Genomic DNA, 24648 nt, shown 5'->3' with positions numbered 1-24648 from the left:
ACTGATATCGTATGGTATTTGTCTTTCTCTGACTTTGTTCACTTAGCATAATACCCTCTAGGTCCTTCCTTGTTGTTATAAATGGCAAGATCTCAATCTTTTTGATGGCTGAGTAATATTCCTCTGTGTGTGTGTGTGTGTGTGTGTGTGTGTGTGTGTGTGTGTATACTAAACCTTTTTTTTTTTTTTAATGGCTTCTATGGGGCGCCTGGATGGCTCAGTCAGTTAAGTGGCTGCCTTTGGCTCAGGTCATGATCACGAGGTTCCTGGATTGAGCCCCGTGCTAGGCTCCTTGCTCAATGAGGAGTCTGCTTCTCCCTCTCTCTCTGCCACTCCCCCTGGCTCATGCTCTGTCCCTCTCTCTCTCTCTGTCAAACAAATAAATAAAATCGTTTTAAGAAAATGGGGGCGCCTGGGTGGCACAGCGGTTGAGCGTCTGCCTTCAGCTCAGGGCATGATCCCCGCGTTATGGGATCGAGCCCCACATCAGGCTCCTCCCTGTGAGCCTGCTTCTTCCTCTCCCACTCCCCCTGCTTGTGTTCCCTCTCTCACTGGCTGTCTCTATCTCTGTTGAATAAATAAATAAAATCTTTAAAAAAAAAAAAAAGAAAGAAAGAAAGAAAATGGCTTCTACTGGGTTTTGTCCACTCCCTTAATGAAGAAGTTAGTGAAGAACTATCCAAGGCCAGGAAACAAGGATGACAGAAGCCCGATCTTCCAGTAAGACCAGATGTGGGTGCTAAATGGTGCTTGCATTGAGTTTCAGCTGTAATGCCAGCAGTCGAAGAAGAGGGGCCTGGGCTTAGCAGTCTGGCTAAGAGCAGATGTCCTCCTCTTTTGACATGTCGAGAGGGGACATTGGTCACTTCTGTGAGTCACTACCCACAGAAGGAGGGTAAATACATGAAAGGGAAGAGTTAAGAGAAAGCAGAGCAACTGGGATCTTCTTGCTAGCCCTGCGGCTCAAGTCCTTCCAAAGTACTGGTCCCCAAGGCTTCAGACACACAGGGGCAAGTGCTAGGATCCTGGAGAGAAGAAAAGGGGGAAAACACATGAAAGAAAGGAGATGCAGATGTAAAAGTGAATATTAAAATTATTCCCAATCACATGCCAAGGCTACCTGTTTTTACCCACAGGAATAAGTAGCAGCCTTTCAGAGTCAAACCCTCCATTGTTTTCTGGGTTGAATGATCGACTGGGCCATTAAACATTCCTTGGCCCAAATTTCCTTCATTGGGAATAATACCTGTCCTGCCTGCCTCACAGGGTTGTTGGAAGATCTCATGAGATAAGGGACATAACCTCCCTGCAGAAACCATAAAGCACTCCTCCAGTGGAAGGTAATACGATGACTATTCTAAGTACTAGGAGCCCTTCAGAGAGCTGGCCTATGGGTGGAGGGTCATAGACACTTGGAAGGCTACCTGCTTCTTTAGCCATCGCTCTGCACACCAGTCTTCCAAGCTGGATTGCCCTGACAGGCAGAGTAGGGAATGGATTAAATGTCCTAGAAGGGCCAAACTAGACGTCTCAGTCAGATGTTCTGGGCTCACCAGCCCCCGTGGAGGCCAAGTTCTTTCTTATATTAAATTTAAGTGTTTTTTATTCTATTCTATTTTATTTTATTTTATTCTATTTTATTTTATTTATTTAAAGTAATCTCTACACCCAAGGTGGGCTCAAACTTACAACCCTGAGATCGAGAGTCCCATGCTCCACCAACTGGGCCAGCCCGGTGCCCCTAAGTCTTACCTTTTCTTACTTGTGCATTCTTATTTCCTCCTGCTCTGCCTGAAGATTTTCTCTCTACCTGCTGAATTATGATGTCATCTTAGTGTTTATCCACTGAAGACACTCACTACTGAGGAACACAACCCAAAGGTGCCAAATTACACTCCCTGGAGTGCGGAGTCCAAGTATAATAAAGACCAAGCATCTGTTTTCGGAAGGGGCCAAGGACAGAGCTAGCCCTGGAACCCTTTTGTGTATCAAGTTTCAATCTCTTCCCTAACCCTATCCCAGATTGAGGTCATTTTACTTGTTATAGGGATTTTTTTTTTCGGGGGGAGGGTGGAAGGGGTGGCTATTTTGGAGAGAAGTAGTTGCATCCATATTGAAAAATGTGTAAGGTAGGTCTTAATGTAAAGACATTTGTTTAGTGTGTTTTTCATAATGGAAGGAGAATGAGGAGCTCCAATGGAGATAAGATTTGGGAAACATCAGGGAAGTTTGGGTGATGGTGGGAAAGGGTCATCCTGACCCTCCAAGTTGCTGTCTTTGGGCCTCTCCTCCCTAGGCCTTCACCTTGCCTGCCTCACTTCCCCTGTCTGTACGCCAAGCACTCGCAATTACAGACACCCTCTCTTGGCTCGGAACACGGATAAATGCTACCTTGTTAGCTAATAGTACCATTAATTATATTAATGATTAATAGCTAATTAGTCATAATGCTGTAATACTTGCAATGGAGGCTTCCTTTCTTGCAGTAGTTCAATGTCTCAAGCACACACACATCCCCTTCCCTGTTCCTGGCCACAGAACAAACGCGGCTCTAAATTTGTTTTTCTGACCATTCTGGCAATCTCTAAATTTCTCCAGGTTTTATTAGCTGTCCCATTTATCTGGTGAATGACCACGACTGCTTATATTTTGCCTCCTTTATTTCTGTCTTCTGTCACTGACCTTACCCTCCAGGAACAGAGGCCAGCCAAGATTTTTAAAATTTTTTATTTCATAAGTCAAAGGCTCCTTTACTTCTAAATCTCACTTGGGCCCACTTTCCTACTTCGGCCCCCCTTCTTCACTTTACCTTTCCTCAATCCCAACCCGCCCCTACTTCGGGGAGGCTCACACCCTCCGCCCCAAGCTCCCTCCCACTCTGCGTTTTGGCTTCCTTTCAGCAACCACGCCCCCAGACCCAGGGAGAGCGGTGCGCACGCGCAGTACACGCCTTTACCTGGGCGCTCGGCAGTGGGCGGAGTGGGGGAGGGCGGGGGTGGAGCGGGAGTCGGCGGTTATCTGGGCGGCGGGGCGCTCACATTGTGGCAGCGGGGAGAAAAGGTGCGCCAGCGCCGGCCCGAGGGGCTGCGCATGCGCGCCGCCGCGCCCAGCGGCCGGGATGCCAGGGGGGCGGGCGGAGGGAGGTGTCGGCTCCCCGTTGGGCGGGGGGGGGGGACGGGCGAGGGACGGGGCCGCGGGCGCGCGCGCGCTCTCGCCGCCGCTCGCCCTCCCTCCCTGCCCCCGGCTCCGCACACACAACCACACACGCACACCCCCTCCCCTGCCTCCCTCCCCGCGCGCCGCCCGCCCCGCCGGCCCCGCTCGCCCTCGCGCGCTCGGAAGGGAGTCGCGAGACGTCGGAGCGGCGGCCACGTAGCTCTGCGGCGGCGGCGGCGGCGGCGGCCGAGGCCGGGTCTGCGGAGCGGCCCTGAGGACAGACGTTGGGCTGGGGGGAGGGGCCGGCCCGGCCGGCGGTTGTTACTCGAGCGCCGCGGCTACAGGCCCCCCGCCGCAGGGATGGACCGCCGAGGCGGCGGTCGGGGCGGCGGAGGCGGAGGCGGCCGGCCAGGGTGAGTAGGGGCCCCTGCCCCCCACGCACACGCCACAGTCGCGGCTGCGCCCCTTGCAGCAGCCCTTCCTCTCCGCCGCCCGCCGGGCCGGCCGGGGCTCGGGTGCCGGGTTAAGCCTTCGCCGAGGCAGCTGCGTGCACTAGGCCGGAGCAGCCCCCATCCGGCGGGGAGGCCCGGGGCGCTGCGCTCCTCTGGCCGCGAGCTCGGTCCGGGGGCGCCCGCTTCTGCTCCTTCGCCCCCTCGCTCCCGGACCCGCGCCGGGCTCCAGTTTTGCAGAGAGCCCGCTCGCCCCGAGGCCCGAGGGGAGGCTGGGGTTGCCTGGGTTAGCGGGCCGAGGGAGGTTTGCACCGGTCCTCCTGCGAGCATTCCCCTGCCCTGCAGCTGGTGGCTTGCACCCATTGCCTCCCCGGCCCTGCGGTTGCGCCCAAACCTCCAACCCCTGGGAGTATTGTGCCGCCCGAGATAAAATGCATCCAGTGTACACCCGCCCACCACTCACCCCAGAGGGTTATGCAGACCTTTCTCCACCCCCACCTCCTCCTCCCCTCCAATCAGGCTCTACTTAAGATTCTTAGATGGGAGACACTAAAGGTAGTGACACCCCCGTTACATCTGCACATAACATGTTCATTGTCGAGGGATGTCTCCTGTAGAAATGGTAAATGCCCCTGCCTCACCCTCGAAGTCTGTCTTCACGATTCGAGATCCCATATGCTCTTCTTTGAAAAGGGCAGTCTTTGATCACATTTAGTACATCCCTCCCCCACAACACATACACACACACACACACACACACACACACACACTTCCTGATTGCCAGAGCAGCCCCTGTCATTGCGGATCCATTGTCAGGAATGGCTTGTGCCAATCAAAGGAATGTGCTTTTGCTTTTGGAGAAGGGTTCTTTCCACAACCACGTTCTCAGGATGTTCCTGCGTGAGTCTTTGATTGTCCCCACGTTCAAGCATTGTTATCACAGTGTTTTCCTGATCTGCATCTCCCGTTGTACCCTCAGTAATACCTGGGTGATGCTTTTTTCTTCAGTTGATTAGATACATGTGCGTGGGCATTTCATTATTTTGTTTTAATATTTAAGGTCGATCGTCAAGGCATAGTGAATAAATAGGGTCATGTTTTGGGAAGAATGTGTATTTTTTTTTTCCAGAGATGGCCAGGCCTGTATTGTTCTGGGAATGGCAACTTGCACATGCTTTGTTGACAACATGTGTATGCTTAAGGAATGAAGAGCTGCTGTGGCTGGCATGTGTGCGCGCGCGGAAGGCAGGGGATGTTCCCGCCTGGGGCTGATTTGAGAGTGGTCCGCTGCAGTGATGGTCAGGACTGGCAAGCAGGTTGGTTGCCTGTGTCAGGACCGTGCACATGTACTCAGATAGATACTGCCTTTAATACAATTTTGTTTAAAATGTTCACCTCTGCGTTTTAGTGATTCTGGAAATGTCTGCTTCAGTGGTTCTTAACCTTTCTTTGGGATCATGGAAGCTTTTAGGGTCCTCTTCTTAGTGAAAGAGACTCTTAATTTTTGTATGCAATTGAAGCTAGTCCTGGGACGGTCAGGTTGAGATCTATATTATGCAAAAGTGAAAGGAACTTGAGTTTTGTGTTTGGTTTTGTTTTCTTAAGAATTGGCATTACAGTACTTTGGTCCTGAGCAGTAAGCAACAAAGTAGATCATATATGTATCCTCCTGTTTTGTTCTTTGATTACAGTGGGTTAGGTGTTTGTAAGGTATCATTTCCTGTCTTCCTGTAAAAATGAGATGTATGTGAGAATTTCAGAAAAAGTTAAAACTGGAGTCAAAATAATTTGTCTGAATTTGACCAGCTGATGATGTCTGTTTCTTGCACTGTTTTCTAAACGTAGCAGATTTCCACAGCAGAGTCAGTGGTCTGTTTCGTGATGCCTATCCGTGATGTGTTGATGGAGGTTGATTTGATTTCTTAAAAAGACGGCTTTAGCATTCCCATAGTAGAGCACCTGCTGTGTGCAGATTTTTTCAACTTTATTAAATATGATTTCTTTTTTTTTTTAAGATTTTATTTATTTATTCGACAGCAATAGAGACAGCCAGCGAGAGAGGGAACACAAGCAGGGGGAGTGGGAGAGGAAGAAGCAGGCTCATATAGCAGAGGAGCCTGATGCGGGGCTCGATCCCATAACGCCGGGATCACGCCCTGAGCCGAAGGCAGACGCTTAACCACTGTGCCACCCAGGCGCCCCTTAAATATGATTTCTTGTCTTTATTCAGGGCGACATTGTCATCAGAATCATCCGTTTTAAAGTTTTGTTTTAATGGAAGGATCTTAATTGCAGTTAGGGAATTCAGTCTCCGTGTTTAGAATTTAGAACAAGGGATGAACGTTGCACTATTCTATCAACAAGCAGGGGATAAATATCGGCTATTCTTGTTTAAATCACTCTGCATCCAGCTTTTTGCCTCTTGATTATATTTCAACCAAGGGAGATTTATTCTACTTGTGATATTGTTGTGATGGGCAGTGACATTCAAGAAACATAGCCCCCAGCTCTCCAGGAGCTCACAATTCTGACAATATTTTTTACTTAAGGAATCCTTTGAGACCTTTTTGTTTGTTTGTTTGTTTGTTTGTTTGGACATCTTTGGGGTTCTGAAAGGCTAAGCAATTGGTGGTATTAACGTATTTTTTGGAAGGCAAGGGGGCCTTGGAATCTCACATGGAACCTGTCCCACACACCTGAAGACCAGCATTTATTCTAATAATTATGCCGCGCGCCCTATGAAGTTCGAAAGCATGCTGAGATGGCAAATATTGCATTTTTTATTATCTAATAAACATGCTTGAAGTGGCTTGTATTACAGGTTATATTTTTTGTTCATGTCATGCCTGAAGCTTTACTGTCGGAAATTATTTGCCTATCCTAAACCCAAACCATTTCAAAGTTGCAAGTATGTTACTTTGTCAGCGTGGTACGGTGGCAGATCACTAAAATCTCAGGGGACAGTGTGCTTCCTTGATTTAATATCGCAGAACCTCTTCGAACCAGTCACTTACCTAGTTAAACACCCACACGCCACAGAGCAGCTGATCACATAACCCGTATGGCTGTGAGAACAGCATTCTGCCAGGCAGACTCAGAGCCTGGGAGCCGGAAAACAATCGCACGGCAGTGGAACACGGAGTAATAGTGCCTGCAGCTCCCTCGTTAATACAAACAGCTTGCTTGAGTTTCTTCAGCACTGTTCCTCAGACACCCTTCCCTTAGGACGGTTCAGATCAGCGGCTCCTACTCAGGGGAAACAGCACCTACTTTCTGCGACTGTGGCCTCAAGATCTGATTCGTGCCGCCCAGAGCTGTTTCCATTTCTGCTCAAAGTATGGGAAGTAATCTTGTAGTGTGGTAAGAAAATACTTTTCAAGTCTGTCGAAAAAAGTTGATTAGTAATGCTACTGATGTGATTTTGTTTTTGAATGTCTGCAAAAGTAAACCATGAAAGTGAACTGTTAAAAGAAAAAAAAAATCACCCTTTCCTCAAGGGTTTTAGATAATTTCACCCAAAAAATGTGCCTATACTCTTGAGTTTCATTTCCCTTGTTGTAAAAAGTCGGTTAAGAGACAGCCAACAACAACAACAACAAAAACCCCTGTGAATTCTCTTCTATTTTGAACCGTAGCCTTTGGAACTAGTTATTCTCAAGGAGGTGACTGCATTTCCTTGCGGGGAACTCTTGGATCTTGTGCTCCCGTTTTAGGTAGGATAGTCTCCTCGGCCTGTTGTCACATTTCTGACCGTTAGCGCTTGAATTTACTTTGATAGAGGGAAACTGTGTTGCCGTTAGTGCATTTAGCTGAAGGAAGATCAGGGAGGTGGTCCCTTGGAGCCTGGCCGAACAAGATTGGAATCCGCTCCCCCCAGTTACTGGCTTTAGGGCGTTGGGCAAATCACCTTGACCTCTCTGGCCTCACTTACCTCAACAGTAGAATGGGATTTGTTTTAAGAATTAGAGATAACATAGCAAGCTGCTGGCACAGTGCCTGGCACATGTCCATTTTCAGGACTCAGTAAGTGGTAGGACACGGCTGATGTGGGAAAGAGAGATCCTTCTGGCTGATGGGAGGGCTGGTGCTGTGATCTGCATACTTTCATTTGTGCAGATTTGGGATGAAAAAAAATTGCAAATATTTGTCTTGGAGCATACCTAAGTCTTGCAGGTGCAGCGTGCTTATTGGAACTTTGGTTTGTTGCGCTACGGCTGGCTGAACGTGGTGGAGACAGTAACACTTAGCTCCGGATTCTGCAGTGCTACCCACAGGCTGTGCTTGTTTCAAGCCTATTCAAAGCTTGTGTGGTGAAAGGGGTGTTTTAGGACATTGACGTGTCTCAATGAGTTCTGTGTCCAGAGTTGAATCACGTGCGAAGCCTTGTGTAAATTTTCATGGTTAATGAACGCCATAAAGTGCTTGGTAGAATCAGTGAAGACCTCAGATGCTTATTTTAGTTAATCTGTTTGTTTATATAGAAGTTATGTTTGATTTGAAAAAACTCTTATGAACGTTTTCTCCTAAAGAATTCCCATTGCTCATCTGAGGTGGGGTTTTTTTGTTTGTTTGTTTTTAAGATTTTATTTATTTATTTGACAGAGGCAGCAAGAGAGGGAACACAAGCAAGGGGAGTGTGAGAGGGAGAAGCAGGCTTCCCGCTGAGCAGGGGGAACCCCATGCGGGGCTCGATCCCAGGACTCTGGGATCATGACCTGAGCCAAAGGCAGACGCTTAACCCAGGCGCCCCTGCTCATCTGAGGTCTTGAGTTATTAGGGTTATAAGTTTGAGTGCCTAAGGCATTTTTGGTTTGGTGGGTGAAGGAAAGAAAAGTAAGGTCCCCTTACCTGTCAAATTTTATCAACTCTCCACATTAGGCCTGTACCTACAAATTGTGTGTGTGTGTATCCCTAGCCTTGTTTTAAGGCAATTTTATGGTAAAATATGACTATTTTTTTTCCTCTTTAAAACATAGTTTAAGAGATTGATTCCTTTGGAAAGCAGATTCAAGGGCATGGATACAGTTTTATTCAGTGCAGAGAGCTTTTAAAATAGAATTTCTTGGCTTCTGTAGAATTAAATTATTCTGTCATTTTTGCAGGATATCATTGTGATAAGTCTGTGAACCCACAAGAGTTACCTAGAGACTTTTCAGATAAGGTAGGCACATCAGTAATGCATTAGGATTTACCTCAAGGGACTCTGCTAATCCTTATTTTCTTTATTATGGAGCCACCTAGGGCTTTCCCATCAATGGAATCAGTCACTAGTATTGGATTGCTGATAAAGAGGGATTGGCAACTAATGGTCTTAGACTTGCCTTAGATTTTGCAGAACACTTGAAAAAATTTAATCTCAGCCAAATGTATAATAATAATAAGAGCACGTACGCTATGTGAGCCCGGACTGACTAAACAAATAAAATTTAGATGATTGAGTTACATATTTTTTTTCCTCAACTGTAATACATTTTGCTAAGTAAACTTTTTCTGGGGAGGAGGGTGCTTTTTTTTTTTTTTTTTTTTTTTAACTATCATTTTTTCTGGTTTACTAGAGTCAAATGGCCTAGCAGAGATCTAGTTGCTTCTGTCAGTTTCTTGCTAAACCAATCAGTGTGTGGTGAGAAGGGATTGTTGGAAGAGAACAGAAATAGAAATGATCCAGAGTATGGCTCCAGAGCCTGATTTCTTGATCTTGCTGGGCATGTGGCACCAGACGGTCCTTACTCTTAGCTGGACTGCACAAAGATATACAGTGTTTATCTTTCATGCTAGTGAAGAATAGAGCCTTTAACCGCTTTGGAATTGAGACTTTTCAGCTTTGGAATTGTGATTCAGTTTTGGAGATTCAATGGAATAAAACTTCTTAATTACACTGTGTGGCCTACAAAATGAGATTTATAACTAGGCCCTTATGAATTGTTTTCATCCTTTCCTGTGTACCCTTTGAATGTATCTGAAGTAATGCCTGTGGCCTGTGAACATAGAAACACATGGTGAAGTGTTGGGTTTTTTGTTTGTTCGTTTGTTTTTGAGGGGATGAGGAGAGTGTGTGTGATCTTAGTTGTATAGGTGAATCTGTGTTTTTTCCCCCAATTCCTGTTAAGACTGTGACCTTGATGCTCCGGGACTTTTCCTGTATTAATATAGTATTAGAACTGGCATTTGAAGTTACCTCGCCTGAAAGATCCTCTTTGTAGAGAGCCCTACAGTTTTCTTTCTAGCATACAGATTCGTCTAAATAAACTCAACAGAGGTTTGGAAAAAACCTGAATGTCTGTCAGTATAGAATTGGTAAATAAATTAGGGTATATTCATGCAGTAGAATAAATTTTATAGCTGCAAAAAAGAATGAGGAAACTCTTTATGTATTCCTGTGGAAAAATCTCTAAGCTGTATGTAAGTGGAATACAGTATGTACTTATATGTGTATGGTGTCCTTAGCTCAAAATTATGTTTATAAAATTCACTCGTTTTCATGTGTAACAATAATTAGTTTTGCTCATACACTATTCAGTTGTATGCATGTTATAATTTACTTGTCCATTCTACTACTGATGGACATTTGGATTACTTCTGGTTTTGGCTACCATGAGTAATGATGCTCTATTCACTGTATTTTCTTCTGTACTTAAAACTTTTGATCCATGTGAATGTATACCCACTAAATAATTTTTGCGTTTAAAAAATATGCCTAAACTTATCCATAAGAAAATTATAATGTCCAATTTCAAATTAAATATTGAAATATTTAGTGGGGCAAAATAATTTCAGCCCCCCCTTTTTCTTTTAAGATTTTATTTATTCATTTAACAGAGAGAGAGACAGCCAGTGAGAGAGGGAACACAAGCAGGGCGAGTGAGAGAAGAAGAAGCAGACTCGTAGTAGAGCAGGGAGCCCCATGCGGGGCTTGATCCCAGGACTCTGGGATCATGCCCTGAACCAAAGACAGATGCTTAACTACTGAGCCACCCAGGCACTCCCCCCTCTTTTTTTTAAGTACATTCTCAAAGACCTAGCTCGGATTTTTACAATATTAAGAGAATCCCAAAGTCAACCTGAGAGCAAACCCTATATACTTTTATCCTTAAAGAGGGGTAAAATGTGACAGAATAAGTTTTAAAAATAGTTACATCGCTTGAAAGATTTATCTTTGTAACTGCTAAATATTTCTTTCATTGTCTCATTTCATAATAATGAAATAATAATCCTTCTTGCATTGCTAATTATTAAAAATGTTTACTTAATATTTTTATAACTCTGGTATATTTAAACTTTTTGGAAACCCAAGGTTTTAAACAAATAGCAGCAGGAGAAACTTACTCAAATATAGTTAACCTGGTTTGGAATATTGTGAAGTGCAGTGGGCCTGCCACCCAGCCGGACAGGGGGAGGTGCTCGTGCGGGTCCAGGTACTGTAGTCACTGCTGGGGCGCCATCGTTTCTGTTGAAAAGTGCATTTGGTCACATTTTTTGGCTGTAATTGCACTATTGTCATTTTCTCCCTCTTATTGCCCAAACATGGAAATTATGATTAAAATACAAACCTGTAAAGCAGTGGTTCTCAACCAAGGGCAATTTTGCCTCCAGGAGACGTTGGGCAATGTCTGGAGATTATCTTTGATTGACACAAGCAGGGCCTGGGGGGTGCTACTGGCATCCAGTGGTCAGAGACCAGGACAGCCCCTCACAACAGAGAATGATCTGGTCTAAAACGTCAGCTGTGCTGAGGTTGAGAAACACTGCTCTACAGCAGCTAGCTAAGCCGATGCTATGAGGCAGGCAGCAATTTCTAGCACTGACTTTGTTAGAGTTAGCACTGGAAAGTCATATTTAGTTTATCTAGTCTAGGGAAGAAATAGCTAGGAAATTGTCTAAATTGTAATAAGGTTTTAAGTATGAAAACTGATTTTAGTATAAGTTTTAGTGGACAAGTCATCTTTAAAAAAAAATTTTTTTTTTATTACGCAAACTCTACCCCCAGCGTGGGGCTCGAACTCATGACCCCAGGTCTTAAGAATCGTATGCTCTACTGACTGAGCCAGCCAGGCACTCCTAGTCATCTTTTTTAAAAATAGGCTATTTAGAGTCTCCTAGTGGGTAAAACCAGATTATTTCAGAAGATAGTTCTTATCTACAAGACTATTCACAAAAAGAAAAAGTCTTTATATATATTACACAGTGTGAAGACTTTTTTTAAAAAAAGCAGATACATTTTAACTTTTATGATCCTAAGGTGTATCTTGTTCTCTAAAAGAAAATATTTGGTTGTTTGACATAACATATATTTAAATCTTGTATAATGTGGGAAGTTAATATTGGCAAGTGACACAATGTTTAAATTAAATTTGGAAAATACATGCATAGTACAAACATTTTCTACTTTCAAATGGCTAGTTTCTTCTTGTCAGGTTATGGTAAAGAATGTATACACTTCTGGGGCGCCCAGGTGGCTCAGTCGGTTAAGGGTCTGGCTCTTGGTTTCGGTTTAGGTCATAAGGTCCGGGAGTCGGCTTGAGATTCATTCTTTCTCCCTCTGCCCCTCCCCTTCCCCCCACTGCGCGCATGCGTGCGTGGTCTCTCAAATAAATACAGGAATAAATAAAATCGTAAAAAAAAAAAAAGAATATACACTTCTGCATCAATTCCACCTTGTCGGGTATTATAACAATATCCAAAACACAGTTTGTTCCGCCTCCCAGTCTCCCTTCAACCTTTTCGTCAACTCAAATGGAAAGTTAGATCTTTTTTCTTTGAAGGTGACTTCTGTCTCTAAGGTCAGGTGCTGCAGTGAGCATTAAAAGACTTGTCCACAGAAGCCAAATATTGCAGAATTGGACAATTCTCAAGCCATTGAGATGAATGAAATTCAATCTATTGAATTTCCTATAGCCCTCTTTCTTCAGCCTTTTGACCGTGACCCCCAGTGAGAAGCCGCGCACGTGTGGTCACGTGTGTTCTCTCACATTCGTACCCCCGCCCACAACTGAAACGAAAACTTCATGAAACAGTACTTACCCTTACTGGTTGTGAGGCAGTCGGTGGTTTTTTTTATTCCATTTCATTTTTCAAAATTGGGGTGGGTCAGACAGTTTGAAAATCACCCTATGTGAACATCACCCTTTTGTGCTTAACAAAAATTATTTTCTTGAAGTAGATGCTGAGCAAATGCTTACTGGATTAAGTGGGGGTTGGGAGAGTGCCAAAGTTAAAAGCTATGCTTAGAGGTGTAAGTTTGCAGTAGAAATCCAAGTAATGTGACATGAAGAAAATCATTGTATTTATGACCTTACTCCATGTAGAAAGGGAATTCTTAAAAGACGAAAAACGCTAGAAGGGTTGAGGTTGGATCCTCATTTTCCCTAGTGTTTTAAACTATGGTATTCCAGGAGGGTAGTACACCTACTGTTGCTTAGTACACACACACACACACACACACACACACTGTCTACCTGTTTATTAAGTTAGGTAGAACTGAGGGGATTAATGAATATGTGGAAAGATTTTTTTTTAACTCTGTAATATGACTTTCTTTAACACAGAGCCTGGTTTAGACGATAATTTGCTTCTGTAGGATGGTTACAGAATAAAAATCTGCCAAGGACTCGGTAGTGAGTGTTTACTTCTGTGTGAAAATCCAACTCCAGGGTTGGACTATTTCAGAGACTGCTCTATCAGAAAAGCACTCACCAGAACCTGGTTCTCCAGAAGGATAAAACTTTAAAGTTGCTTGGTCGGCATTGTCTTTCATTTCTGTCCCCAGAGTTCTATATACTGTCTGTATTTTTGTTATTTATCAACCTTTACAAAGCCTTTGCCATTTAATCCTCATATAAGCCTTTGAGGTACTGTATTATTATTACCCCATTTTACCAGCAGGGAAATTGAGACAAAGTGAGGTTATGTAACTTGCCAAGTTAAATACGTTCTTTTCTTGGCAATGAGGTTTTATAAGAAAGGACCCATTCAATCATTTGATTTTACTTATTAAAAACTGAAGTTTAGGGGGCAGCTTAGTCTCACTTAAGCGTCTGACTCTTGATTTTGGCTCAGGTCATGATCTCAGGGTTGTGAGATGGAGCCCCGTGTGGGGCTCTGACTCAGTGGGGGATCTGCTTGAGGATTCTCTCTCTCCCTCTGCCCCTTCCTCCCACTCACTTGCACACACGCACGCTCTCTCAAATAAATCTTTAAAAATAAAAAATAAAAACTAAAGTTTAAAAAAGAGAATTTAAAAATCCCTAACTATTTCTGGCTTTTAGAAACCAGAGACTAAGTAAGTCATTTGTTTTAATTTTTAAATTAACATACAGTAAAATTGACATTTGGTGTGTACAATTCTGTGAATATCAGTACGTGTTATAGATTCATGTAACCACCACCACAGTCAGGATAGAGAACAGTTCCATCACCTGAAAAAGCTCGCTGCTGCAGCCTCTTTGCTTTTATACACTCCCCCACACGGTGTCCTTGGCAAGTGATGACCTGTTGCTCACCCCTATCCTTTTCTGGGGAATGTTCTGTAAATGGGATCATACCATATGTTACCTTTTGAAACTGACTTCTTTTGGCTTAATGCCTTTGAGATTCATCCTAGTTTTTGTGTATATCAGCAGTTCCTTTTTATTGCCAAGTAATATTCCATTATGTGGATGGATTACAGATTGTTTTTCCATTCACCCGTTGAAGGACGTTTGGATCGTTTCCATTTTTGGGCGATTATGAACAAAGCCTCCATAAATATTCACGGACAGGTTTCGGGGTGAATGTGAATTTTCGTTTCTGTAGAGTGAATCCCTGGGAACAGGATCGCTGGGTCACACTGTAGTATGTATGTCAGTCTGTTTTCCAGAGTCAGTGTGCTCTTTTGCATCCTCACCAAAAACATGAAAGTTCCAGTTGTTCTGGATCTTTGTCAGCAGCTGATATTGTCGGTATTTTTTATTTTAGCTGTTCTAACAGGTGTATAGAAATAATTCCTTTTGAGCCTTATGACCAGAATCTGGGTGGTAGGCCCAGCTCTGCTGTCAACTAGCTAGACCTTAAAGGAACCCTTTAACTTTTCTGAGCCTCTTGTATCCTTGTCTCTCATAAAATAGGGAGTATTGAGTGTCCTGTAAGCTCTCCTGCGGTTCCCAAATTCATTGATAGGGAAAGAGAAATCCTTGGCAAGAGGACAGATTTGTGTTTGCTTTTGCACCAAAAGTCTATCGACCAATCTTCTGAGCTAAAGTAAAAACACTATAAGCAGCATACATATTTATAAATAGAACCCATATGAAACTACTCGATATTTATAACTATAGTTTGTCTTTGGGAGTGAAACGTAATATTGTGATGGTGTGTGTCACATCTAGAAGCAAAAATTACATAGCTAATGTTACTGTTAACATTGACAACCTATAATCTTTTGGCTAATGTCTGATGTTTTTATAGTATAACTATTTCTTAGCTTTCTAGGGTTACAGTTTATAAAATTTAATCACAAATATTTTGCCATTTCCTGTCATGAATGAGGGATCACTTATTTTTTTAAAGATTACATATTTAGGAACTTGACCTTAATGACTTTTTTGAGTGAGACAAATTGCTCCTATAGCGCAGGAAAAAGAATAGCTTTATTATTTTTCTAAAAAATTATACATGCTTATTTAAAACTATTTAAGGTTTACAGAAAAATATAAAGAAATAAAGTATCTCCTTCCCCACCCTCACCCCATCCTGAGGAGTCTCTAGGTATGACTGTACATATGCTTACATGTAAGGACATGGTTTTTACATTAATGAGATGGCATGATCCTGCCCCTTAGTCTTTTTTTTTCCGACATGGACTTATTTCTGTGTTAATTAATATAAATCTATATCATAATCTGGATGGATACATAGTACTCCATTGTCTGTGTGTTCCCTTATTTAGGTTTCAGGGTTTTTGTTATAATGAATAATGCTACAGCGAATGCCTTTGTACACACATCACTTTATGCTTGTGGCATTATCTTCTAATGGTGAATTCTTAGGTGGCTGGGTCCAAAAGCATGCACACTTCACACTTAGAAGCATGGCACTGAACCCTTCTAAGGAAGGTTACACCGTACTTTGATAATCGGCTGTGCCAGGTCATGTCATAGATCAGTCAGGGTATCTTGGCATTAGCCAGTTTGGGATTCAAGCCACAAAACGTATGTACACATGTTCGCACATGGATCCTGCTGAAAAAAACCCAGCCCGTTTGCTGATTGATAGTCTTTACCAAGTAAACCTGAGAATGTTTAAAAACATCAAAGCTTAAAAAGACCAAGTCAGTTTAAAAAATCTCACTTTGGAGAAAAATAAACAGATAAAGCAACATGCTTTTTTAATTCAAAGAAAATCTTTTAATTAAAGTGATTATGGGGCGCCTGGGTGGCACAGCGGTTAAGCGTCTGCCTTCGGCTCAGGGCGTGATCCCAGCGCTATGGGATTGAGCCCCACATCAGGCTCCTCTGCTATGAGCCTGCTTCTTCCTCTCCCACTCCCCCTGCTTGTGTTCCCTCTCTCCCTGGCTGTCTCTATCTCTGTCGAATAAATAAAATAAAATCTTTAAAAAAAAATAAAGTGATTATAACTCAATTTGTGTTATCCCAATAAGTCTCTTTTTAGATTTTTTTAAAGATTTTATTTTTAAGTAATCTCTACACCCAAGGTGGGGCTTGAACTCAGAACCCCGAGATCAAGAGTTGTACGCTCCACCGACTAAGCCAGCCAGGTGCCCTTCTTTTTAAATTTTTTAAAATAAGTTTTTAATTTTGGAATAGCTTGAGGTTTACAGAAAAGTTGCAGAAAGAGTATTTGTATATCCCTCATCCAGTTCCCCTGATTGTTGAATTCTTACCTAACCATGTTAAAGTATTACATAAACTGAAGAAGCAACATTGGTATATTACTCTCAACTCCAGAGTTCATTCAGATTTCACTAGGTTTTCAACTAATATCCCTTTTCTATTTGGAGACATCCTAAATCAGGCTTTTATTTTTATTTTTTTAATTTTTTTTTAAAGATTTTTTTATTTATTTATTCGACAGAGAGAGAGACAGCCAGCGAGAGAGGGAACACAAGCAGGGGGAGTGGGAGAGGAAGAAGCAGGCTCATAGCGGAGGAGCCTGATGTGGGGCTCGATCCCATAACGCCGGGATCACGCCCTGAGCCGAAGGCAGACGCTTAACCGCTGTGCCACCCAGGCGCCCCCTAAATCAGGCTTTTAAACTCTATGCTTAAATGAGCTAGAATATCTGTTCATAGATTAATTTTAGTCATAGACGGTATACACCATATATAATGTGTCTAGATCTCCACTTAGATAAGTTTGAGTTATCTTTAACATTAATACCTTGAAAGTTATCTTTTGGCATTTACAGACAGTTCTGCCCAAGGCCGTTTTAGATACGCTTGCAGATTTTTTTCCCCACCCCTCTGTGTTCCATATAAAAACAGGATCTGCAGTGTGGATGAGTGTAACTCTTGCACAGTGGTACCCCTTCCAATATAGTTACAAGTTGCTGTCTCCAGGAAAACATGGGACAAGCCATCTTTTGTTTACTAGGAAGTTAACTTGTCTGTTAATCAAGAGTGGCAGTCACCAGTCTACTATGCTGGTTGGCTCTGAGATAATTTAAGTATCAGGTGGCTCTTGAGAAAAAGGTGCTGGCTGTGAGGCAGAATACCATTCTAGAGAGGGAAGTACCGGGGTATCTTTCACTCACATTTGCTCATGCAAAGAATCCCTCCTGAGGCAAACCATGGCATCTAAACTCGTGATATTAATTTGAGTCATTCCTTGAAACTGTTTGGTTTATGGAAGAGGAGGAAGGAATTGGCAACATCAAGTAGATGTGGATTTTTTAAAATCAGTTTTCCTCCCAGAATAAGTGGAACTCTTGAGTGTTCCCTCCATTAACATGCCACATTTTTTTCTAAACAAAAAAAATCCTCTTAAGCATTCTAGGAAACAATGTGGTCAAGAAAAGCTTCAAGAAGAAGGTGCATTTGAGCTAGGTCTTGAAAGATGGCTAGGATTTTATAATCGAATGGCAGGGGAGCAATGTTTTAGGTAGAAGGAAAGAATGACATAGTCAAAGGTTTAGAGGTGGAAAAAAATCAAGGTGTGTTTGAGAAATAGCACGAGGATGTTAGATAGGAGAAGAGGGCTTTGGGAGCCAAGACTGAAAAAGTGGGGCTCCGATGGTGGAGGGCTTTTGGAATGCTCTGCTGAAGAGTTGTATTTTTATTCTAAGGCTTTAGAAACCAATAAAGGTTTCGTAGCTAGGGAGTTACATGTTCCAAATTCTTTAGGGAAATGTAGTTTAGAAGATCTCGGTGTAAAGTGGTTTAAAAGAGGAAGTCAGAGAAACTTATAATCTGTGTATGAGGTGATTAGGGCCTGAACTGGGAGGTTGTGTTAGCAATTGGAACAGGGAGGACAGGACAATTTGTAAACCCAGGACTTGTGGGTTCATTACACAGTGGGGTAAGGTAGAGGGAACAGCCAAAAATGAGCAGGAGGTTTGGGGCCTCAGTCAGAGACTATAGTTGATTCCTTTGGATCTTCATAGACTTGACCATAAAATAAAAACTTAAAATCAGTAACATCTGAGAACTGAGGGAAAATATGTAGCAGTCTTGTTTCAGAAGCAATAAAATATGTGGCTTAGAATTGAGGATACATGATAGTTGCTGACTTAGGATGGAGGGAGCAAACCAGGAAGGGAAGAAAGTGGGTTTTTATTTAACATTGAGAGCTGTGGTTATCACCTGTGCTTACGTCCGATTTTTGTGCAGTGAAAGGCTTCAGCCCCTCTAGACAGTAACGCCAGCACCACAGCACTGAGTGAGAGAATCCTGGTCATCTCACAGTGTGGCACATGGAGACGATCTGAAACGATCATCTGCTCGCACCGTGTGGCTGTAAACGTGTGTGTACTGTGTTTGCATAACAGTCTCGTAGGTGGACCTGTACGTACAGAGGCGGCAGAGCCCGCTGTGTAGTGTGTGGGCTAGAGAGCGCACAGAAAGCGGCTTGAGTGCAGTTCCTGCGGAAGCCTTGGCTGCGCACTTGCACAGTATAGATCTGCGTAGTTCCACGTATAGACAGAGTTCCGGGGTTGGTTTATTGTTCTGTCCTTGGAAAATTAAAAGCAAAATACAGTGGTGGCTACTGGAAGGTCGGATTCTAATCGTGACTGAGCTGTGACCTTCCTAGGCGAATTGTTTTACTTCTAACATGTGGAATTTTTCCTTTATGTTTGGTCATTATGTGTGAGCGTATTTGGGATCAAAGTTTTCTTAAATCAGAAATACACCATGTTGCCCACATTACAGTTGTTAGAGATATGAGTTTAAGTTGTATAAAATATACAGTAGTCCTAATATGAAGGGATTTTCACACCATATTTGACTTGCTCTCTAATTTCTTAGTCATACCAAAAAGTTAATTTAGATTTAATTGTGGTTGTTACAATATTTTTTTCTCCATTGTCAGGTTAGAGTCCTATTATGTTTCTAAATTATGATAGTGTTTTTGGTCTTTCAGAGGAGATAAGGCTGCTTTTGAAAAGGAAAAAAAAAACTTTTTTGCATTATAGAAATTCTCAAATATAAAAAAATAAAGAGAAAAGTGTGATAAACCTAATATGCCCATTTCCCATGGCCAGTCTTGTTTCATATATAGCCACCCTCACTGCACTCCCCTCTCCAATTACTTGGAAGCAATTCTAGGGGCTCCTGACTGGCTCAGTTGGTAGAGCATCTGACTCATGATCTCTGGGTTGTGAGTTCAAGCCTCATGTTGGGTGTAGAGATTACTTAAAAAAAAGTCTAGACATCATATCATATCATTTATAAGTACAAGAATTCTTTCTTTATAAGACAACTGCAATACCTTAAAAAAATTCTAGACATCATATCATTTATAAATATAAGAATTCTTTCTTTATAAGACAACTGCAATATCATTATTACACTAAAAAACTTCCTGGACATCATTAAGTATTCAGTCAGTGTCTGTATTTCCCAGTAATAACTCATTATTGTTTCTTCAATTTGTTTTTTTGACAGACACAGGCTAGAATGTTGAATTAGGGTCCAAAGAAGAGTGATTAGTTAATATGTCTGTTAAGTCTATTTATTTATTTATTTATTTATTTATTTAGGGTCCAAAGAAGAGTGATTAGTTAATATGTCTGTTAAGTCTATTTATTTATTTATTTATTTATTTATTTATTTATTTATTTATTTATTTATTTATTAAGCTTTATTTATTTATTTGACAGAGACAGCCAGCAAGAGAGGGAACACAAGCAGGGGGAGTGGGAGAGGAAGAAGCAGGCCCCCAGCAGAGGAGCCTGATGTGGGGCTCGATCCCAGAACGCTGGGATCATGCCCTGAGCCGAAGGCAGACGCTTAACGACTGCACCACCCAGGCGCCCCTGTTAAGTCTCTTTAATCTGTAGGTGCTCCTTCCTTTCTTCTCTTTTTTTTTTCTTGCAGTTTTAGTTGAAGAATCCGGATCATTTGTTGTATCATTTCTCATAGTCTGGATTTTGCTGATTGCATCCATGTGGTGTCATTTAACATGTTCCTCAGTCCCTTCTATTTTTTATAAATTGGTTTTTAGATCTACAAGCTTGATCAGATTGAGGTTCCGTTTTTCTCGTGGGTGTGGGGCAAGACTATTTAATAGGTGCTGGCATACAAGTCTACCTGGAGACATAGAGTGTTTGTGGTTTCTTTTTTGGTACTGTTAATCAGCCAGTGGTGATCTTTGCCTACTCATTAGGGGTTGCAAAATGATATCAAATCCTATAATTTCTTCTTCAGCTATTAGCTGGAATACCTCTATAAAAAGAAATTTTCCCTCAACAAGTATTTAGTTTCTTTAAGGTTTAGATCTGATAGGAATGGCAGACTCAACGCTTGATTCTTGCCCTTTACTTACCAGTTTTCAAAGGAATGAGTTGTTTCTCTTAGCGTCCTCTAAAGATGACCAAAGGATTTAAGTATATTTGATGTGTTTCAGTCCATTTGTTATTCCTTATTGATACTCAGTTGTTCTTTGTCCATTAGGAGTTTGTTAGGCTGGCTCCTAAGTCTTTTTAAATGTTCAATATCACAGAGTTGCATTTTATATTATTTTATTTTATTATTTATTTTTTTAAGTAGTCTCCATGCCCAGTGTGGAGCCCAGTATGAGACTTGAACTCACCACCCTGAGATCAAGACCTAAGCTGAAATTAAGAGTCAGACGCTCAACCGCTCAACCGACTGAACCACCCAGGCACCCTTGAGTCTTTTGAAACAGCCCTCGTAATCTTTGAAAGCTTCCTTGCTTTCCATTATGACAAGATGTTCCAGATTCATCTTATACATGTTCTGTCCTCTTTCCTTTTAATAGGAAATATCTGAAAACCACAATATGTTCTCAGTACTGAGCTAAACGCAGGTTAGAATGTTGAAGTAGTATTTTGAAAAGAACTACCTGCCCTCAGGGGTTCATAGTCCTTAAAGTTTTTGGTTTTTTATTGATCTGATTCATTTGTATACATTTTTTGATGTGATAAAATCAGTTTTTGATTTCTTCTTACTCGATTATAGCCAATCTCTGATTTCATTATGTAACAAGTACCTATAGCAAAGTGAGATGATTGTCTAAAATAAGTAATTTTTATAATTTAAGAAAATTTAATGTGTAATAAAAAGGAATAAAATGAATTTAGAAAGATAAAACCTTGAAATGATATACATTTTACAAATATGTTACTCTGTGAGAAGAGTAGTTTGTTTTTGCATAAGTAGGTAACCATATAATTTATTGTCCAGACTGGGAGATACGTGAGAGGGGCATTATTAATAATTACTTTGGGAGAAACAGGTATAAACCAGGACTTTGCCCAGCAAAGTAGAACATATGCTCACCCTACTTATAAACTAACTGACAATATCCATAGGTCTCCTGAGGCCAGGGATCGTATCTGTCACGTTCACAATAATGTCTGTGGTACCTCACATACTGTTGGTGCTCAGTAAGTATTTGTTGGCTGTTACGAAAAGCCTGTGGATATTTGGAGGTTTGGTGTAGATTTTAAGTGTTTTTTTGTGCTTAAATTATGATTGCACTTTTTTCAGATTTTCTTTCATTAACACTTGCATCGAAATGATCCTATATATCGAATCTGAATGGATATGATGAATTCACTTATTCTTTTAGTTTAGAATTAGATGTTTTATTTATTATAGAAATAATACATGTTCATTATAAAAACATGAGAAAATCTAGATAATCTCACCACCACCTCTCCCCTACACTTACCAAAAAAAAAAAGTCTTCTGTCTTCTGGTTGGATTTTAAGGGAGAAAAGAGCAGAGCAGTTATATATTCGACTAGTTCTTGCTCTTTCAGAATCCCTCTGACTCACCTTGTAGCCAGTGGGCCTTAGTTTCCTCCATTTATAAAAGAGGCTAGTACTTATCTGACAGGAACTTTGTGACTCTTAGATAAATGCGGTTTTTTAGTGGGGAGGAGCTGAGGAAGGAGGGAGTGATTACTTGAACAATGTTTCTGTGATCAGAACTATCTTTGGTCGCTCTAGCCACATTTCTTAAAGATACTGCCAAAAGTAGTGATAGAAAATTTGCACTGATGTGAACTACTGTGAAAATTCTTTGATTGTGGTAAAGGACGTGTATGTGGAGTCCAAGTTACTGACTGAAATCTCTTCTCCGACATAAATAGATGAAGGGGAATTAAATTTAGTCATATGTCCTCAGGCCTCTGACTGGGTAACCTGCTTGGTCATGTTGGCTTGGTTATCTTGACCACTCATTGGATTTGAGTAATGACAAAAGTTATTTTAAAAACAAAACAAGCGAGCAAATAAATATTTATGCAGGTTTTTCATTACATCTATTTATAGCACATATATTGTGAAGAGCTGTGGTTTTCCTTAGATTAAGAGACACTATATAAAAATCATCCTCCCCACATGAATGTTTCCTCCACCTACTCATCTGTCTGCAAGCCAGGAGTCTGTTCACTTCCTCTTGAGCTCGGTGCCTTTGCTGTTCACGGGCTCATTTTTTTTAGACATTCCAGTGCAGTTAAAATATAAATCTCTAAAGTGTGTATTGTTACTAATTAATTCATTTCATACCCTAAAAGTAACTTCTTTGGAGTTTATGAGCAGATAGTATCTTAAAACATGCCGTTCATTCAGAAACCTGGATGTTTGGGATTTTTGTCTTACTGAAACATGTACAGCCATTCACAATTCAATACAAGAATCGTTTGGGAAAAGGTAATTAAGAATTCTATGTGGAAAGATAACTTTTGTGTTTGAACATCTTCCATCAGCTTTTCCTGCTCAGGTTATTACTGACCAACTGTTGGGCCAGGAAGCAAATAGCCAAGAATAATTTTGTGTGATGCCGAGAGGTTTTTTTCCCCTCCTAACAAGCAGATTGTTAAGTTGCTGCGTGCTCTGTAGGTTAGCCTGGAGTTAAAATTTTAGTGTTATGTCACCAGTAACTAACAGAGGTTTGTCAGTGTGTGTGTGTGTGTGTGTGTGTGTGTGTGTGTGTGTGTGTGTGTTCATAAGGATTGGGCCTTTCTTTCCTTAACCTGAAAAGTTAGGATGAGTTGTTGCATGAAGATGTATTGAAATCCCCCCCCCCATACTTTACCTGTTATCTGGCACTTAATGAAAAAACTTGCTCGAAAGTTGCAGGTCCCTTGAGGGCAACAAACACTACACTCAAAATGAAACTAGGTTACTGGTTCTGTAACATGCAGTGGTTTGTATCAAAAGCTGTTTTGGTCTTAACTTTGAGATTATCCCTTATTCTTTGAAGTGGTCATATTTTAACTTGGAGTGGTTTTAAATTTTAGAATTTCCTGAAGTGAACATAAAAATGTTTTAATATTTTCTTATGTGGTTGTTGTACACAAGTTTATAGAAAGCTTATCTCCAGACAACGTATTTCTTCAATAAGACCAAAAGAAAAAAATACTGAAGATTTGAGGAAGTATTGAAGACTGACAGTGTTTTAGGAGCGTATTCCAAATGGTTTTAGGTAGCTCTGTAATCTCCTTCGCTTCTGATATCTGGACTTTTGTGGCTTAGTACTTTGAGTGTGTTTTAATGTTAGAACCATCTTTATAGTATAACCAAGAGACAATTAGGCGCTTTCCATTTACTATTTACTATTACTACTTTTGGTAACGTACCATCTTTTTTCTTTTGGTTGATAGGTTCTGAAATGAGGAAGAGCTTAAGATTGTGGCTTTATCATACTTTTTCTCCTACTTACAATTTTTTAAAAGCTAAACAAACGAACCTCCCACTATAATGAATTACAAAATGTTTTCTTGTAAAGGCTTCTTTGTGCTAAGAGGTGTTCCTTCCCAGCAGCATTCAGACACACTCAGGTCTCTCCCATCTTTAGAGACCAAACTCAAGCCTTGTCCCTGTTTTGACTCCAACTGCAGCTTCTGTCCCTCAGCTTCCATTCCGTCCTGGTCACTCCCTCGCCAGCTGGTAGCGGAGGCCCTGCAGCTAGGGAGCGAGAGCTGCAGAACCCAGCCCGAGTCTGAGCCCTGAGCCAGTGTACTAAGTAACTCAAGACTGCTGTTTTTTCAGGGAAACAGGAGGCTCGCCAGAGGACAAGTGGGCCTTCAGGTTAGGGAATGATTCAGCCACTAAATTCAGTGGTCAGTTTTCTCGGTCTTACTCCGTGTTTTAGCAGCATTTGCGACGGTTGACCAGTTCTTCTTTCTTGAGAAGATGTGGTTTTGTCCTAGCTTCTGTGCCCTGCAGTTGCGCGTTTCCTTTTAGCTGTATTCGTGTCTCTTCTCTTTGGTGGCGCTTTCTCCTCTGCCCTGAGGGCTCCCCAGAGCTTTCTTTTCTTTATTTATCCTGTCTTCCCAGCCCCCAAATTTAAATTCTTTCTGTATACCAATGTCTCCCAAATAGTCACCTCTAGGCCTGACTTCCTCTCGATCTCCACCCTCTTCCA

At 41.8% G+C, this 24648-nt stretch overlaps 1 protein-coding gene across 7 annotated transcripts in view; it reads left to right on the top strand.

The window, feature by feature from the left end:
• The first annotated feature begins 3208 nt into the window (after positions 1-3208).
• The window catches only part of ZNF652 (zinc finger protein 652), a 60574-nt gene continuing 39134 nt past the window's right edge, over positions 3209-24648 (top strand). For 2 of the 7 annotated variants that reach the window (XM_087854482.1, XM_045813722.2), the window contains exon 1: positions 3210-3569. Coding sequence is in view for 3 of the 7 variants with exons in the window: in XM_045813724.2 (XP_045669680.1) it covers positions 4901-4921 (21 nt within the window). In the remaining 4 variants the exon portion in view is untranslated. Of the gene's footprint in view, positions 3570-3821; positions 4922-24648 lie in introns of those variants that run through there. The other 5 variants (XM_045813723.2, XM_087854483.1, XM_045813724.2 and 2 more) reach the window with 5 other exon arrangements.

This window comes from Ursus americanus, chromosome 23 (assembly GCF_024610735.1).
Source record: "Ursus americanus isolate L20-20 chromosome 23, mUrsAme1.1.p, whole genome shotgun sequence".
Lineage (NCBI taxonomy): Eukaryota > Metazoa > Chordata > Mammalia > Carnivora > Ursidae > Ursus > Ursus americanus.
The sequence above is the reverse complement of the archived record's forward strand: the minus strand, read 5'-3'. Positions and strand labels throughout refer to the sequence as shown.